This window comes from Cinclus cinclus, chromosome 10, assembly GCF_963662255.1.
Source record: "Cinclus cinclus chromosome 10, bCinCin1.1, whole genome shotgun sequence".
Classification (NCBI taxonomy): domain Eukaryota; kingdom Metazoa; phylum Chordata; class Aves; order Passeriformes; family Cinclidae; genus Cinclus; species Cinclus cinclus.
The window spans coordinates 12,532,910-12,548,312 of NC_085055.1; the positions used below are offsets into that span (position 1 = coordinate 12,532,910).

At 41.8% G+C, this 15,403-nt stretch overlaps 1 protein-coding gene across 7 annotated transcripts; it reads right to left on the reverse strand.

Annotated features, from left to right (window-relative positions):
• Positions 1-1,569: 1,569 nt before the first annotated feature.
• Positions 1,570-14,202, reverse strand: PPP1R2 (protein phosphatase 1 regulatory inhibitor subunit 2). Of its 7 annotated transcripts, none has more exons than XR_009933465.1 (8): positions 14,046-14,202; positions 9,478-9,585; positions 8,916-8,993; positions 8,506-8,609; positions 7,252-7,431; positions 5,853-6,060; positions 4,330-4,380; positions 1,570-3,004 (listed from the first exon to the last, which is right to left on the reverse strand). XR_009933465.1 is itself a non-coding variant. In XM_062499085.1 (7 exons), exons 1-6 carry the CDS (start codon positions 14,189-14,191, stop codon positions 4,376-4,378), a joined length of 621 nt encoding a protein of 206 aa, XP_062355069.1. In that variant the 5' UTR covers positions 14,192-14,202; the 3' UTR covers positions 1,570-3,004; positions 4,330-4,375. The 7 variants fall into 7 exon arrangements, 4 of the variants coding, with proteins under 4 accessions (XP_062355069.1, XP_062355066.1, XP_062355067.1 ...); XR_009933467.1 differs by lacking the exon at positions 14,046-14,202 and adding an exon at positions 12,024-12,454; XR_009933466.1 differs by lacking the exon at positions 5,853-6,060 and having other exon boundaries at positions 7,223-7,431.
• Positions 14,203-15,403: the final 1,201 nt, after the last annotated feature.

Genomic DNA, 15,403 nt, shown 5'->3' on the forward strand with positions numbered 1-15,403 from the left:
CACTCTGTATTGTACACATGAGTCTTCACCATATGCACCTAAAGATTAAGATGTGCATGCAAGCTAAGTTGCCAGCAAATGTAAAGACAGAAAAGGCATTTATTTTCCTGTCCCCATTCAGCAAGGAACTCTAACTGATATTTCTCAAGCAGAGGGAAATCAGACATCCCTTTGTAAAAAAAAACTATATGGAGTATCTGGACCTACTGCAAAGAAGAACTTGCCCGATTTAGCTTTTAAAATGCATCAAGGTGTAAGCAGAGAAAACCAAGTAAACCAGCCTTTCCATCAGAAGCAATGTCAGGGACATCAGGTTGCACTTCTGCTGAGGAAGACAAAGGAACACTGTGAACTGAATTTATCTGAGCACTGAGGAGAATGCAGAGAACAAAGCCTTTAAAAATACCCCAAACTAAATCAAGTTTCAAAATAGCATCAAACTTGGAATTTAGGTGCTTGTGGCACAGAAAAAGGGAGATCATACAAGCAGCTTAAAACCATCTGAGTGATGAAGTGACTTACTATACATTACCTGGTTCATTTAAAACTGTCTTCGTGCATTCCTGTACCTCCCTCAAAGCTACATACACATTTCATTTAGGATTTTGGAAGCCATTATAGGAAAGGTCTTTACTGGAAGGTAGCAAAGTTTTTTTGTTAAGCAAAATGCTTTCTATACCTTGTAAAGTACAAAGAAGCCCTGCTGAGCACCAGATGGCCTCAGGCACAAGAAAAGTGGGGGTAAAGGAGGGCAGGACATTGGCGCCTTTAAGAGCTGCTCCTGCTGGATTCTTCCTTAATTGCAGGTATAAAGTACCCATGAGTACTTGGCACAAAGTACAAGTGGTATGTTCCACAGCCTCACAGATCACATTGGTGTTACGTGCACACATTGCTCACCACATCCATGCTCAGTCTGACAGTGACACGGCTTTGCTGAGCACTGCCATCCTCTCAGCAGGATTTCAGTGCCCAGTTGGGCCAAACCCGGCCACCAGCTGCTCAGGCTGAAACACAGCTCAGTGCACACAGGCCAACACTCTGGACACTGCAATAAAGAATATAATGGTATATAAAGGGATATAAAGGTTACAAACCTAAAGTTTTGAAATCCTATTCTTGGGAGCCAAATTAAAAGATAAAGTAAGTGACTTAATGAGTCAGAAGTATCTAAATGCTTACCCTTTGCCCCTGTTTACTCTATGCAGGTGGCCACATTTGATACAAGAAGAAATAGCATCCTGCACGTTGAAAAATTAGCATCACCACACTGGCCAGAATTAAGAGTTCAACTCTTTCTTGTAAAAAGACCCTATTAATCTTGATTCAGGACCTTAGAAGATGAACTAACTCAAAACTGAAAATCCTCTTACCTGCTAAGGAAAGGGGATAGTTGGGAAAGGCACACTACAAAACCCAGTTAGCAAAACTCACAGCTATCTTTGGCAATGCATCCAGTCTAATGAATCATTCCTGTAGAAATCTTTCAGAGGACAGCATCCTATTGCCTTATTTACTCTCAATTTCTCTGGGACTCCAGGAAAGTTCACACTTGAGAATGCATGTAACTGTAAAATAACTTTCATTCCTTTATTCAAACTTCACATATACAGTGGAGAAAAAGACATTTTAAAATAGATCCATATAATTATATGGATTTTTGCAACATATCAAATTCAGATCAAAATTAAGATATACACTGTATTTCATAACCAAGCTATAGCTTAAGTGTGTACTTTGTGTAATAAAACCCCAAAACTACTCTGAATACTGGAACATTCACCAGTCTAATTCCACCCTGTGGGAAGTTTTTACAGCAATTTGGAGGTGAAGAATCCCTCTTTACTGCTATACAACCACACTGTAAACAACTATTTGAATTAAGCAGTTTCCCTTCCAAAAGCCTTCATTTTACAAAAGCAGTTGCTCTAAGTTGCAATGGACACAGGAAGATTTAGACCAGTGGTTTTCAGTATGGAAGTTGCTAACCCCAAATGAGTAGATCAACAGCAGTTATCTTTAATAAAGAACAGCCAGAGCCTAAGCTCAGCACATCTTCAGTCCTGATGTGTATTTCCTCATGGCTGGGTGTTTTTCCTCAGGTGCTACCAGCACAAACACTGTTCATGCAACTGGAAAGAACCAAACGTTTGAAACAAGAGCCAGAAGAGTAACAGTGGCTGTGATTTTAAGAGAAAAGCTGGAGGAAACTTGCACGTTCTCACAATAAGCCAGAGAGAGTTCCACAAAACAACCAGTTCTGATGAAGAGGTTATGAAAGTTAAACGCAAAGTTCAAGTTAGCTGTTTCCAGTGTAAAAACACTCCCTAACCAGATGTTAGTACTGCTTTAGTCAGAAACTAACAACTGATTCTGAACACCGCTCTTAAGAAATAACACAGCTCTTGTTCAAAAGACTGGGAAAGTGCAGGTAAAAACATACTGAAATCTAGATTAACAATTCAACACTTTACAAAAAAAAAAAAAGTTGTAGGACTTGAATAATCCCTTTTTAAACTACTTAACACATCTGATAAATAGCTTACATGTCAATCTGATATATGGTGTACCATTTGGCTCTTGAATCCCAAAACTTTCTGTATGAGACACCACATCTAGAACACTCTCAAATAAATAGTGAAAAACCAAAAGATAGTGAGTGTTTCAAAGCAAGAGAAACAGTACATCACGCAAGATAATCAGCGCTATACATACAGGGAATGCCATTCTGGTTGAACAAATTATGAAGCAGTATTCTCCATGAAATACTAGGCACAAGAAAAAAATCAATTAGACAGTGTTTTCTGCCTAATGGACAAGTCTAAAATTAACATTCTTGGCAATACAACATTGTAACTGATATGCTTCTTAACATTTAAGAGCCTTAATTGCAAAAATCATGAAGCGATGTTTATATTTGTGTCTTTGACAAGCAGTTACAGTTCTGGACAGATTTCTTCTATGCTGTGTGCTCTACTTTCCAGCTGGTCACGAGTAACATGTGCTGCGTAAGAAAGATTACAAAAAATAGATAATTCTTCACACCCCTTGAATATTTTCGCAACACACACAAATATCCTCCTGAAATCATCTCTACTTCTCCAAAGATGATGTCTGCCAACCCATCTTAGCAATGTATAAGCTTTTAGTTGGAGAGTGCAGAAACTTCTTAAACAGTTAGTTGACCTTCATGCTCTAAAGAAATGGCCAACACCACTGTTCAGCACACCAAGCACTGAGTGCTCACCCCCTGGAACTGGAAGGATTTAATTCAGGTGTTTAGAACTAACACATGAGGTTCCTGAAACACCAGCAAACATAGTACTTCCCAGGTCAGATATCAGTTCCAGATGAGACACTTGAAATGAAAAAAACCCCAAGTTTATACATGAAGAAGCACAGTCAGTTGTGTTTTCAGGAAGTTAACTCATGCTTTTGAGCAAAAACACCACAATAAAGTCAGAGGAAACTTCTCCTCAGTGCTGATCAAAGAATACCTCATCAAAATGATAATATTCTTTTTAAAAGGCCAGTTAGGCTTGGGCATGAGTTAGATTTAGTAACATGCAGTTTAACAAGCAAACAGCACAGTTAACCAGCAGAACTGATAGCTGTGTGCTCCCAGCCTTCACACTTAATTCATCTTTAGGCTGATGCTTGCCTTGGTAAAGAAAACACAACATATTCTCTATCTACCAAAGGCCAAAGGGTACACCCAGTCAGTGACAGCTCAGCTGCTGGGTGCCATCTGAGCAGGGTTAGCAGAGCAATGCAGCTCAATGAACCAGAGAAAGAGAACAATAGTCTTACTGCTTGTCAATTGAACTGCTATAGACAACACCCTCTGGCTGATACTTCTGTGTAGCAGAAGACAGGTCTGCACTGAAATCATCATGCTTAACATGATTCACCTACATCAGGAATATTTCCTGCTGGGGCTTCAAAGAGAATTTCTAAAGGGAAGGTTTTTATGGAGAGAAACAAAGGTCACTTCTGCTGGCAAACAAGAACTCTATTTATATTATTCATGGAGTCATAAATAGCAAGCATAAATAGCCAGCAAAGGTGAAATGCTGAAGCAAGCAAATGTAGAATCATAGACTGGTTTGGGTTGGAAGGAACCTTATAGGACATCCAGCTCCAACCTCCCTGCCAGATGCAGTCTTATTACAATTTCTACTTTCTTTTCCACAAAAGAGCTTGGCTGCCAGAATCCATATGCATGGGATAAGGCATGGCTACTTGAGGCACGAAAGGAACGATCCATCCATTTAAAACACTTGGTAGCCACAATGAAGACAGGAGCAGAAATATACAAAGAGTTCTCACCATCACTGACTGGACTGGCCATCTTCATTTCAATCAGCAAGAAATCTCAGTCTGTAACCAAGAAGTGCAACTTGTATTAGTGGACCTGGTGGTATCTGACAGGAACCTCCTTAAACCTGCCCTAAGTCTTTAGCCCCTTCTTTGAAAGCAGAGTGTACAGATTAGAAATGTACTGTTAGTTTTACTCAAATACAAACCAGACAGAAGTAGAGGGTAGAAAGAAATATCAGATAAGAGAAGCACAGAATATTTAAAGGGATCTTCATGGATATAAAAAACTCCAATAGAAGAGATTCTCAAATTTCCTGAAAAACAATCCAGGAGTCAGTGGAACCCCAGAGGCACAACAGACCACGAGGAAATGCCTCATGTCACATCTTTACCTGCAACAATCGTCAGTACTACAGAAGTCATGTTATTCCATTGGAATAAAAGGACATTGCATGGCAGCTCTCACTTACACTGACCGGCAAAATAGCTGAGTGGCAGCCACATCACCTCATGATCTCCACAACTTCTCAAGAACTCAAGTCAAATGGAAGAATTTATAAAAATATAGCTACAATACAACATGCAGAAAAACCAGGACATTTTCTTTGAAGTCCAAAGCAAGCATCAGGGCTGTTAGCCAGTTTAACAGAGTGAAGCCAAAACAAGCCATTGAAAAAATCGACTCCTGTATCACCCAGTACAAGAGGTAAGGAAACCCTCCCTTTTCTGCTCTAGAGAAAAGCATTTCAAAATAAAGTTTCAAGTCGAAGAGCTTTTTGAAAGTTATCCAGGTGAATAATCTTTCCATAAACTGTTCTCAGGAACATGAATATTAAGAGGATTTTGATTTCCTTCCACAAAGGAAGCAGCCTAATTTTTAAATACTCAAGTGCTTAATGTAACCAAAAGCACAGCATGACCAAAAGCACAATGACCCAAAACCCCAAGTAGCAAGTATTAAAGCCATCTATTTGAGAAACCTTCTATAGCTCTAATTAACACTTATGAATAAGGAGATTCTTCTATGCCCTCAGAATACAGATGAGAGAGCAATAAATAATAAAATCTCAAAAAAAGTTATTTCAGTAAAACTTTGACATTAGCACAGCTATGTACTGAACATTTCTCAGTGTAAGAATTTCTTAAAATGAGGACAGTGGCAGAAGACTGGTTTATTAACACTTCCGTTCATATTCCATCATCCTTTGCCCAACCCTGTCTCATAATCTGTCTGAGGCCATTCAATTCACCAGCTGCTACAAAAGTGAATCAGTACTTAACCTCAGAAGAACTGATCAAGGACAGAGATTAAAGGCTGTGATAGCTGATAGAAAGATTAGGAGATAACAAAACATGAAGGTTAAAGCAGAATGATAGAAAAGTGAAGAACTGAGAACTACATCAGGTTAATGGAAAGTATTTCAATATGCTATGGTGTGGATGTGAACCACTTGGTTAACAGGTTGCTACACTGGCAGACAGTTACACTTATGGAATCTATTAGCCATGAGCAGTCTAAAATTGATAATTACCAGTTGTGGCTCTGAAGCTGGTTATGAGGAAGGTGGAATGGACTTCAACAATAGAGATGGAAAAATGCTGCAAAGGTCTGCCTTCTTTCCACTGGCGAATGCAGCTGGGGAGCGGAGTTGCCTCTGTTTTACAGCAGAGTGCAGAGAGATGGCAGCTTCAGGCCATGCAGAAAGGCCATACGGGTGGCTACTGCAGCCCTCCTTTCCCCTGGAGAGTGAAGTTCTAGTAAATAGCCATTATAAGGCCTGTGTTAAGTTACTGGATAAAGTCAGTCCAGTAATGGGTCTCAGACACATACCAAATGACCCTTTCAGTGCAACTGTGATGGAATTAGTCCTCCTGTAGTAAATAACAGGACGAAAAGGTGCAATCCACAGAACTTAAACACGCAACTTTGCAAAACACCTTTTTATTGCGTGGGATTTAAATGAATTTTTGAAGTTCCTAGTTCACAGGTTGTGAAAAGCAGATGTGAACCAAGTTAAACCCATGCAGCATCTTCCCAAGTCTGCAGACCATGGTAGTATCTCATAGCTTTGCAAACCACAGATGAACAAGGCTTACAGACTTCACTACCACCAGTCTCATGAGCAACAGATGTATGGTTTTTTAATGTCAGAAATTTATTCAAAGTGCTGTTACATAAAGAGGTGGGGAGTGAACTGTAATTATTCACCAGAATACCACCACAAAAGTCTAAGACTTTTCACCCAGAGAGAAGTTTAAAGATGAAAGAGAAAGTGTCAGCCTCTATAGTTTTAGGAGTTTCCTGTGAAGAGACAGCCCTGAAACAGGTTCCAGCAACAGCTCCCACTTAAACATCCCAAACTTTTTTCCAGTAGCTGCACTAAAAGCAAAATTGAGAGTCTTATCACATACTATAGCAATGAACATTTCTGCTCAAGTACAAGTCTGTATTGAAGGCCTAACAGCAGTTTTACATTTCAGTGTTCTTCCTCAGGAAGATAAACAGTCCTCTCAACAGGGAGGAAACATTGATGGTAATTTCCCACTGCTGGCTACAGGATGGAATGGGAGCAGAATGGGAAATAACCCACAACAAAAAGCCAGGCTCTCCCAGGTGGCCATCAAAGTGTTCAGTACAAGACAGCTCCTCCTTTAAAAAGGGTACTGGCAACTTCACTACCCAAAGTCAGCTGCGTTGGGGACATGGTGAGAAGCGGAGATGTTTGATTTTCTGTTACGCCACAACAAACAGCATCAACGCTGGCAGTTTTTGTTCCATGCTACAAATTTACCTATGAAGACATTATTCATTGAGTGTTACATACATACTGTACTCCTTCTAGTCATTCTCACACTTCAGTATATTCATTTCCCAACAGCTCAAAAGACCACCAGTACTTACAGGTGCCTTCTAATTAATCAGTAGCTCACCATTTTCGGTAGCTTCTGTACTCATTGTTTCTACATCTGCAGCATCACGCATCTCTTCATCCTCATCATCTTCCTCTTCTTCACCATGTAGTTCTTTTGCAATGAGCTGCCTTGCCAGTTTGATGTTTCTTCCTTCATTGTAGTGCATTTTTCTCTTCATTTCAAACTGTTTCTTTTTCTCTGTGGACAAACAAATGGAAATACTTGTTCCTTCCCTTAAAAAAACATTATCTTCTTCAAAGAGGAACTCACTGAATAAAAAATACTGTCTTCAAGCAGTGGAGTGTTCTTTTAAAATGAGTCTGACTTACAAAAAGAATAGTAATTGATGTACTAGAATCTCAGAAGCACTTTTATAAAAACCTGCTTGCAGCTAAGAGCAAGTCTGAACCACAGGAAACATCTGGTAAAAGTACACAAAACTCCAAAGTTTCACAAGCCTTGTTTCTAAGAAAACTCAAGGACAAATTGAGACATAAAGCTGGGATAGAAGATGAACTTTTGCAGATGCGTGGCTTGACTGCTGGCTAGCCACCAAAGGTCAGTTATAAGAGATATATTTACCACATGTAGAAGAAAATATTTTCCACTTTCCCTATGGTCTGAAGCCAACTCTGCTCTATATATGAAACATTAGCATATCCAGCAGTAATGTATTATAATTGAAGCAAATTGTGCTTACTGCCAGCCCCAATACTTTGTTCTTTTCCTTCCTTTAGTATAGCAAGGTTTCACGCTCAAAGTTAAGGCCAGTAAATTTGAGAAGCACCAGCTAGATAATACAAGCCTGAAACCTTAGAAGTATTGTTGTCTGACTGTTCCCTCAAAATATTCTTGTCCAAGTTAACATGAAATAACATCTCTGTTGAAGATACTATTTGCTTTTGAATAATTGTAGACTTCCTATTGCATCCATCTACCAGTTGCTTCGAGAACAACAGAAATATCATCTGTACGTTTGCAAGCAATTAGCAGCATTTTATTTGTAGTGATACTCATTGAATTAAGAACTATTCCTCCAACCCCAAACCAGAACTTCTTAGCAGGAATTCCCACACTTTAGGCTTGTAGAGAGGCAGGCAGCCAGCAACAGCAAATTCCTGTTTATATGTAGATAATGTAGATATATCTCTATTTTCCAATCACAACATTTTTCTGATAGTACTTCTTCTTTGCAAATATTTCTTAGGGAAAACCTGAAACTATTTGTAGGAAAGGAGTCTAAACAAAAGAAAGAAAACCACTTATGCCTACCCCGTTCTTCAGGTGTTAGTTCTTCATCCTCATCCTCCTCCTCACTGCTTTCTTCTTGCCTTGCTATAATCTTGGGTCCTCTACCTTCAGCTGCAGCTGCCAGTCTACATAAATCATGCAATACAAAATGCTGAAACAGCAAGTTTTTCACAATTTAAAATACATTACATTTCAGAACACTCATGCAAACAGCTTTGTTCGCTATTTTTGCCATATTTATATGTAGTGACAACCTGCAAGATGCTTCAATTACCAATAGCACTATCAAACACTAAAAACCACCTAATTTGACAATAGCAAAAATGCAGCTTCTAGAGAAACCAGCAAGAGCTTTCCATAAAGAAAATCTACCCCAGGAAAGAGCAGATTATCTTCACATTTAGTCAGGTTTTTTTTATAACAATACTTACTTTTTACTCAACACATCTGCTCTTAAGGGCTCATATTCTGAATCACTCACTGCATCCTCATCATCTTCTCCTATCATGCTTGGAGGGGAAACAAAAAGTAGCTTTTTTGAGTAATTTGCTCAAGTTTGTAGTTCACTCAAGAAAACAGTCAAAACCTTACAACACTCAATTAATTACAACACTCAATTAAAAGACTTCTTTAATGCTTCAGAAGCTTTCCAAATCGACTTTAAATATTGATATGACATGATATTCCAGTACTGAAAAAAATAAAATCAATAGAAATCAGACTTATTTATTCCATTCAAAGTCTAAAAAAGAATGCTAGAGTCTGCTAAAGTCTAGAGTCTCCTAAAGTCTGCTAGAACAAACCTTCTAAACTTTGTCCTTTATACTTTGTCCTTTCAGTTAGCTCTCCTTATTTAGAAGCTTTGTAGATCTGAGTATGTTGCATACACCCAGCAGGCCTGCACAGTAATACTACATCACCCACAAAGTACATTTAGCTCTAAGCCCACAGTTCCACCTGGCACCGTACAGGACAACACTTTAGCAAGCATACCTGTGGTAAGGAGTACTTGGCTCATCAATTTTCATCAAGCCATAATCTTTGCCTGCAGGGTGGTACGTTGCTATGATGTTCATTTCATCCCACTTCTGGGATTTTTTACTGAAATAAGAAAATTAAATTTTCTTACATTCTAAAACAATTAGTTCTGCTTTACCAGAGAAGGAATTTCTAAAACATCCTCTGATCTCTACTACATACTAAGCACAAAAAATATTGTTATGACACAGAGACATGTTCAAAGTATGACTATTAAATACTTCTCTATACACACTTAAGTCATAACAAATTCTCAGTGCAATTTAATTTTCCTAACAAGTCACAATAGCTAAACTCAACAATCTCTAAACATATTCCTAATCATAGAATTCACTGACTCCTGGTCTTGCTCAATGACTTATCTTGTGAACGGCTTGATTTTACTGTATCTTGTAAAAAGAGAATTTTTCCCCTTATAATAACCCACAAGATTTCAAAGAACCCAATACCTTTCAGTTCAGCTCTGCTGAGGGAGCTGCAATGATTATTAGCAGAACTGTTACATAAACAACAGCAACACAACAAATCCTCTCCTGCAGTGAAATAAGTAGCACAGAACAAGCTGGTTATTAATACTGCTTCTGTCATCCTAAATTGGAATCATAAGCCAAGTGATTCACTGCTATAATTAAGCTGAGGGAGTTCCACATTTTATACAGACAGGCACCAGTGATGCTACATTATCTAGAATTTTCTTAGTCAACCAGAAAATGAACTATTTCATGTATATTTGAAGAAACTAAAACTCACCCACACTGACTGCTTATTAACAAAATATATAAGCCACAAGAAAAGCAACTGCATTGTGGCCAGAGAAAGAGCCATCCCTCCACTCTTCTAAAAGCCACAAAAAATGTTTAATCAACACAAATCACCATGTTTCATGTTTTATTTAAAAAGGTTATTGCAAACTTCATATAAGGTGGTCTTTCCCTTAGATTAATCCAATAAATTTAATTTTAGAACACAAAAATTCCACATAATATATTCTTGTTGTAAATTATTAGTTAAGGAAGCAAACATTACAGGACTTTATGGGTTTTTTTTTTTGGGTTGGGGGTTGTTTGGGTTTTTGGGGGTTGGGAGGGAGCAGTTGGCTGGAAGACTTCCACTTAACTGCTCTTGTTTAAACACAGGCTGCTCCAATAACAGATCTGAAAGACATATTCAGTCTCAATAACACAAACACTCTTAAGCAGAATAATATCTGTATAACAAGATAAAGCAAAGTTCCAAGGACAAACTACATTCTGCATGTACAGGATCACTACATAATATAATGTGGGGGGAAAAAAAAATAAAGAGGAGAAAAATAGATGTGGGGGTTGATGCTGAATCCAGCATGCCACAGGTTTACACTCCAGAAATTAATACAAATTGAATGATCTTAATCCCCTCAGCACACAGTAACCAGTGCCAAGGTCTCATGTTCGAGGCTTCAGGTCCATTTAATCATTTTGTGCAAACACAAGGACTGCAGCATAAGCGGACACCACGTGAGTCAGGTCGTGGCTCTGGCAGGGCGGGGAGTCATGAGCTTCGTGATGACAAAGCAAGAGCTCCTGTCTAGGAATGCCACTCATTCAAAACTGTCTGGTTAGGAGTCGAAAAATGCCCAGTTTACCCAGTTTAACACAGCCTAAAGTTCATCTATGACCAACACAAGATGCTCACTGTGTTGCACAGTGAGGACTCCTACCAGCCAGAGCACTTAGACAATGGTACATAGGGTACACAGCCCCTGTAAAGAGATAGAGCTCAGCTGACAAGGAAATACAACAGATGGGAGAAATTCCCATCACATGCTTTGTGTCCACTTGCCCAGAGCACATCAAGGTTTATAGCCCAGGCTCACAACTCCACCTAATAATAATATTGGCAACCTTGGAACAATCCCTTTGGCATGCACTGGGCTGGAAATCAGACAGCCCACACTGAACAAGTCAGTGAGTCATAAATAAAAGACTCAACGAGTTTTTAGTAGCTTAGTTTTTCACACTTGTTTTTTTAAACTCAGATTCCAACACTAAAAGGCTTGGCTGTGGAACACCTCCCAAAGCACAACTTAAAAGTTCACCTAAGGGGAAAAAAATAGTCATTAGTGGCAAAGACATAAACATGTCATTTCACCCCTGCTTGTAAAAAGCCCTCACAGGGGAGTGTCTAAGTGCTCTGAAAAGCCACACCTCCCTTGTTTGTCTCCAATTTTGCATGCTAAGGCATGTCTGCACAGCACAACACTAATGACAGGGCTTAGGACCATCACAGGGAAATGCATCCTGACACCCCTTCAGATACAGAAATAGGAAATCTAATCTTCCTTAGGAAAATGAGGCTTGAAAAATCTCATAAGTGCTCATTTGTATTTTCTCACATCTTCAAAAATACACAATAACTTCATTTGACACATCAGGTGGTGTAGACAGGTAAGAAGTTTCAGCAGCAGTAACAGCCAAGGAACACTACTCACACCTCACTTGCTCCTGCCATAACAGACTCACCTCTTCCAACACAGCTGCTTGTGCACACACACACTTCCATAATTCCTTTGTGAAATATCACATCCACTTGCTCACAGGCTCTTACAGGGGTCTGGAGGCAAAAAATACTGTATCCCAGTGTGTATGCCAAGCACACATCTGCCATTAAACCACAGTCCCTTAGAAGCAGTTCCAGTGGTGTCCCAATTTCTCAAGCTTCGTTCTTGCATCATATTTTCATTAAAGAAGTTTTCCAAACAATGTTACCATCACTAACAGCAGCACAAAGTCAGTAATGATGCAAATACATGAGAGCTCTACTGAACGTGGTGCTTTAAAACACGACAGCTGACATGATGAGCTCTTTCATCTAGAGATATTTTTAAAAAATCTTCAGACCTGAATTTCAATATCAGAAATAAGCAGGAAAATTAAGAAAACAGATACCTAAATGTATTAACTAATCTTTAATCTCAAAGGAAAGTCACAATTGTACCACTTATCTTTCTTCTAAAAACAAAACTGTTTACCTGAAATCAGAAATAACAATGATATATTGATACATTGCCAACCAAAAATAATACCTGCACAGAAACCAGTTTTATATACCTTGTACTGATCTTGCCAGGAAATTTGCTAATGCAGCCTGCCAGGTTTAGCCAATATCTTTCAATTTGCAAGGCAATTTCAGAATTAATCTGAGCTTACTGGCTCACATTGGTAAATAGGAAATAGAAGCTGGACTCTAGCCCGCTAACTGCTTCCCAAGAAATTACTGTGTGCAGTAACCAATATACCATTGCACTCATCCATTTATACTCCCAATTTCTACTCATTTTTCAAGATTGTACAAAAGAAACTGCAGAAAATTAAACACAGGCTGCCAACAGCTAGTTGTAATAAAAGTCTAAGCACATCAAGCTACATAATATTAAAACTACAGAAAAGGAAAAAATCACATTTGTGTAACATCTTGCTACTCACCTGTTTCAAAAACATCATCTCACGCACTCAGCTGAAATTTTCCTCTGGAAAGCAGGAGCAGCTAACACAAGCAACACCACAACCCAAAACCTCTTCTTTCTTACCTTGCTGTCTTTAGACTATATTAATGACTTAACCAGGGAAAGATAAAAGGAATATTACCATAATAATTAAAAAACCCACCAGTAAGACCATTTTATTTTTTTTATCATTATTTCTCTCCTTACAATACTGAGTAAGGTGCCAAAAAAAGAAAACAGTCCAAAGCAAATGTGTAAACACTGAGTGCAGGTTAAACCTTGCTCATCATAACTTGATGGAGAATCAAAAGGACGACAGCCAGCAGATGCTGAGTGCATCAGGAAAACTGTAGGATTTTTACCCATCAGGGACAGGTGCTGGCCAGCTAAAGACCACTTCTGGCATGTTACAATTAAACCAAGATTTTCACGTCATTCAAATCACAAACAACACGGCTGTGCACATTCTCAAGTGTGAGATTTTTAAGGGTGGATCCTGCCCAAACGAGAATACATCTTGATGAAGTTTTAGCTCAGGAGAGGTCCCCTCTCCAGGGCCACACTTCCGATTACAAGAAAGGAGCCGCCTGTGAGACGGCTGAGAATAAATCAAGCGCGTTTCCCAAACTGCGGACTAACCTCGCAGCATCGGTAAAACCCTCTATGAGCTACCACACTAAGCAGATGACAGCCACTCCTCGGCAGGAGCCACGGCGACAGCTCCACCGGCCTCCTGCGGGCAGCGCTCCCCGCCTCCGCCCAAGTGCACCCCCGGCATCCCCCTGCTCGCAGCAAAGCTCCAGCCCCGGCAGGAGCTCCCAGTGCCGGATCCCAGCGCAGCCGAGCTCCGGGCCCGCCGCCGCACGGAGAGCACGGCATGGACCCCCCTTTCCGCCCGCGCAACACCCCCGGGGCAGCAGGCCCGGCTGGAGACATCGCCCGCCTGATCCCGCCCCGCGGGCCCCTCGAAGGAGCGGGACGGCCGCAGGGAGGCCCTGCGGGGACCCGCCGCCCACCACCACCACCACCGAGGCCTCACCCGTGCTCGTCCTCGTCGCAGGCCTGGCTAGTCTGTCGCGCCCCCACAGCCGCTCCCGACGACGCCTTGCTGCCGCTCTTCTTCAGGATGCCTTTAATGGGCCCCCGCCCCGTCGCCGAGGCGTCCGGTACCGAGGGCGCCTCCATGGCCGCGCCGCTCGCCCGGTTCCGCCGCCACCGCCCCGGCCCGGCCCGGCCCGCCCCGCGCCAGCGCCGCCGCCTCAGCCCGGCGCGCCCGCGCCCCCTGGCGGCCGGCGGACCGACAGCGCCCCCTGCTGCCGTGCGCCTACACCACCGCGAGGGGGCGCTCTGCGCGCGCGGGGAGCGCGGGAACGGACACACGGACAGACGGACACACGGACAGATGGACACACGGACATGGAAGGGACAGTGGTACGCGGACAGATGGACACACGGACAGATGGACACACGGACATGGCAGGGACAGTGAGACACAGATAGATGGACACACAGACACGGCAGGGACACACGGACACAGATATATGGACACGGGGACACAGTGACACAGAGGGACACAGGCGCAGAGATGCACGATCACACAGACACAGGCACACAGGGATATGTGGGCAAACGGACAGAATCACTGAATTGGTCAGGTTGGAAGGGATCACACTGCACAGGATTGTGTCCAGATTATTCTTGAATCTGTCCAGTGATGGAAACTTCACAGCCTCTCTGGGCAATCTGTTCTAGTGCTCCATTACCCACACAGTAAAGAAGTTCTTCCTCATATTCAGGTAAAAATTTTCCGTGCATCAGTTTCTAACTATTGCCTCTCATCCTAGTGGTCGGCACCACAGAGCAGAGCCTGGCTCTGCCTTCTTGGCATCTCCTCTCCAGATCTTTACACACTTTGATGAGGACACATGGACACAGAGGTCTGGCTGTGCACAGGGCCAGTGGCCACGCACAGCCTGTACACCAGGAGTTGTGTGCTGCCCTCAGGGTGTCTGCACATCCACGGGGTTCTTGGGACTGTGTGGGACTTGTGCCTGTTCGGCACTCCCGCGTGCACTCAAGGGTTTTGCATGTGCAGGGTGGTGTCCCACATGTGTGCTGTTGGCTGGGGACATTGGCTGGCACGGGGCAGGACAGGCTGCAGCTGTGCTCTGGTGTCCCTGAGCTCTCTGTGCTGCCATGAAGAAATGCCCTCAGCGCAACGTGTTTGCCAGAGCAGCCCAGGTTTGTCACGATCTCTGTGGCACAACGAAGGAACAAGCACGGTCTCCAGAGGGCCCTGGCATCTCAGGCTTTTTTCTCTGAGTGAAACATTCCCATTTCTCAGCCACACCTGGAGATCCCAGTTCCCAGCCAGATCCAGTGCCCAGCTGATGGGGC

Bases quoted from the DNA above. Each gene is read 5' to 3' on its own strand.
- PPP1R2 (XM_062499082.1), bottom strand. From the start codon at position 14,191: ATGGAGGCGCCCTCGGTACCGGACGCCTCGGCGACGGGGCGGGGGCCC. The intron at 8,994-9,477 runs GTATGCTTGCTA...TTCCCCTCCAAG, and splicing joins CCAAGTACTCCTTACCACAG to CATGATAGGAGAAGATGATG. The intron at 3,005-7,251 runs GTGAGCTACTGA...TTTCTTACGCAG, and splicing joins TACAGAAGCTACCGAAAATG to CACATGTTACTCGTGACCAG.